Source organism: Seriola lalandi, unplaced genomic scaffold, assembly GCF_002814215.2.
Source record: "Seriola lalandi dorsalis isolate HSWRI2012SDOR001 ecotype SW California unplaced genomic scaffold, Sedor1 jcf7180002054259, whole genome shotgun sequence".
In the NCBI taxonomy this organism is placed as follows: domain Eukaryota; kingdom Metazoa; phylum Chordata; class Actinopteri; order Carangiformes; family Carangidae; genus Seriola; species Seriola lalandi.
In genome coordinates, this window is record NW_019524812.1 from 13,354 (window position 1) to 15,982 (window position 2,629).

The 2,629-nt window shown below is 38.0% G+C and overlaps 1 protein-coding gene and 1 long non-coding RNA gene across 2 annotated transcripts in view; both read left to right on the forward strand.

Annotated features, from left to right (window-relative positions):
- The first annotated feature begins 6 nt into the window (after nt 1-6).
- Nucleotides 7-941, forward strand: LOC111654135 (uncharacterized). The gene is made up of 2 exons (XR_002760719.2): nt 7-382; nt 535-941. It is a non-coding gene; the product is annotated as an uncharacterized LOC111654135 (long non-coding RNA).
- A 333-nt stretch (nt 942-1,274) lies between these two features.
- LOC111654143 (caspase a-like) overlaps nt 1,275-2,629 on the forward strand; it is an 8,014-nt gene continuing 6,659 nt past the window's right edge. Inside the window, exon 1 of the mRNA XM_023405033.2 lies at nt 1,275-1,431. Coding sequence (XP_023260801.1) covers nt 1,425-1,431 — 7 coding nt within the window. The 5' untranslated portion in view covers nt 1,275-1,424. The remainder of the gene's footprint in view (nt 1,432-2,629) is intronic.

The following is a 2,629-nucleotide window of genomic DNA, read 5'->3' on the forward strand; positions in this document are numbered from 1 at the left end:
GGAGCAAGAGTCAGTCCTTGTTGGGAACAAATAACACATTGAATCCCTTGAATAATCCAAACTTGAACGGTTTCGTTTCCATGCTTCATATTCTTTCCACTAGATGAGCTTTTCAGGGTGAGGAGTGAGTTTGCGGCGAGGGTGTCCATTGCTCTAATTAAGGAGCTCCTGGACGACCTTTTGAAAGATAAAATCGTGAACGATGGGCAGAGTGAGTCAATACTTCAAGACAACTCTACCAGAGCAGACAAAGCACGTGACCTCATTGACACAGTGAGGAAGAAAGGAGATGCAGCCAGCAGGGTGATGATCGTTCACCTTCACAGAAGAGATCCTGAACTTTACTCTCAACTGGGCCTGGGCCAGGGCCTTCTTTAACTAGGTGAGCTAGGATATTTAGAGCTAGAGAGAACTGCATCATATTTTTATCCAAACCAATATTGTATTTTGACATTGTCATGAGCATCAGCTTTTGTACATGAACAGAAATACCTCATTTTCAACAGTTATGTTGTTGTGTTTTGTTGTTCCCAGCTGCAGAGCCGCAGACTAAGCTGGAGTGGTCAACCTCGCTCATCCCTACCACTAAGGAATTCTGGGAGAAGAAACAGAATGATAGAGACGTTAGTCATTCATAAAAGCATTATCAAATATCTTATCTGGCTTAATTGACAGACTTACTCTCCACTATGTGCCAAAAATGGGAAAAATTTAGTTTTAATACAACATTATAATACACAATATTTGATCATAAATTTTGCCTTTAAATGTATTTTTTCAGATTCACCCTGTGACCAAAAATTATACTGGGAGCCCTGTGGCCATGTCCTGTCATTTTGAATCTAGTTAGAATTATATTTGCAAAACGGTTGGTGAATGAATTACAATCTATCTGCAATAAAATAAATTTTTTATCAATAAATTGTTTAAGAAAAAATAAACTTGTGTGCTTATCAACTTATTTTTTATTTCTAGTGGTATCATTATGAAACTCTACTGTTGATTACGCTGTGTAAACGTTAAAGTAAGTTATTTACCGTTTCCAGGGACAGGAGTGTCTTTTAAAGCCTATAAGAGTTTTTCAAATGCCCTCGGTTCAAGTTTGAGTCTCAACTGTTTCAAATGTGGTTGAAGATCAGCCACACCAAAATGTAGGCGACATCACGCTGCACCGCTGGAGCAGTAATTCTCACTTTGAGCCTCATTTGTTAACCTGCAGCAGAAATACAACACCTCCTAGTGCACTGTACTACTGAAAGTTTAAAGTAGGCTGGAGGCGTAACCAGGAAACATCGTTCAGCTCGTGCGCATTACGCACGCGTCCCCGACACACAAATTACTGGAAATCAGAAACTTGGAAGTTTTTAAAAATTCTTTGAAGACTTCAGATTAAACAGCCCTGTGTGTGATACGAGAATTGTGCAATGGCAGGTAAGTGTTCACGGTCTAAATGCACTTTGCGAGTAACCACGATTTGTGGTGTTCTGTGTGTTGGCTGCAATATGCTCGCGATCAGCCAGTAAACTAACTTAATCTACACAAGCTGCAGTTACTGTTAGTGCTCCGTGTTATCAGTGGGGGACAGGAGTTAGACATATGGTTTCTGTCATGATTGATGGTATGTCTGTCAAATAAAAGTCTAAATTGGGCTATTCTATGTGTTCTTGTGTATGCCACGTAATTTTACTTTCACTCTGTAGGCGCTCAAGCCTACACTATTTGTGCTGTTGTTTAGTACACTTAGTTGTTAAAAAAAGTTGAAAATTATATGACACAACCTTTTTAGATTTTCAAAATGTGGATTTACGAGCTTTTTGTATAAGATAAAACTTTGAAATGACAACTGTGACATGTCTAACACTATATTCATATCCGGTTCAGTGTCTGGCGTTTAGTGTTTACTCAGAATAAGGTAAACCATTAATGCAAACTGAGCAGGTCGGACAGTAAGGTTCTTTTATTCGAGAATCTGATTTCTACTGAATGAAAACGATACATTATGTTGAAAACAGATCGTACTGATGGTCTAACAGTCAAATAGTTTTCAGCTGTTAAAGTGAAGCAGGAAAACCATAGGCGTCACTGACATGAGGCTTCTTCTGTACAGGAAGGGCACAAACCATACTAAACCCTCCACCCTGCATTACACAAACAAAGGCGTAGTTTAATCATATATTATTACATTTTATCCCAGCGATTTGAAATCTAATGGAAGTATATCAAACATATAGAAATATTGTTAACACGTTATAATAAAGGTACAAACGCTGCTGATTTCAAGCAGGATGTATCATGAATTCCAGTTGCTCACTATAAAGAAATAACCAAGTTACTGTGAGTTCATGCGATTAGTTAATGCTTAATGGATCATCAATTAATGGTTGATAACGCGCAGTTGCTTCATTTGCATTGATTTCTGTGCATCACTTAAACATGTTTTTTTAAAACGTTATTATTGACTCAGGTGCCAGTTTATTAGGTACACCTGACAAAGTTAAAAACAAAGTATAATTTGCTGTAAATCATCACGTTTATGATGTTCAGTTTGTGCTGCCGCCGTTTCAGAGAGGTGTCAATTCAACTGTGTGGTCATGTTGGAGGATGAAAATTGAATTACATGACTATTTAT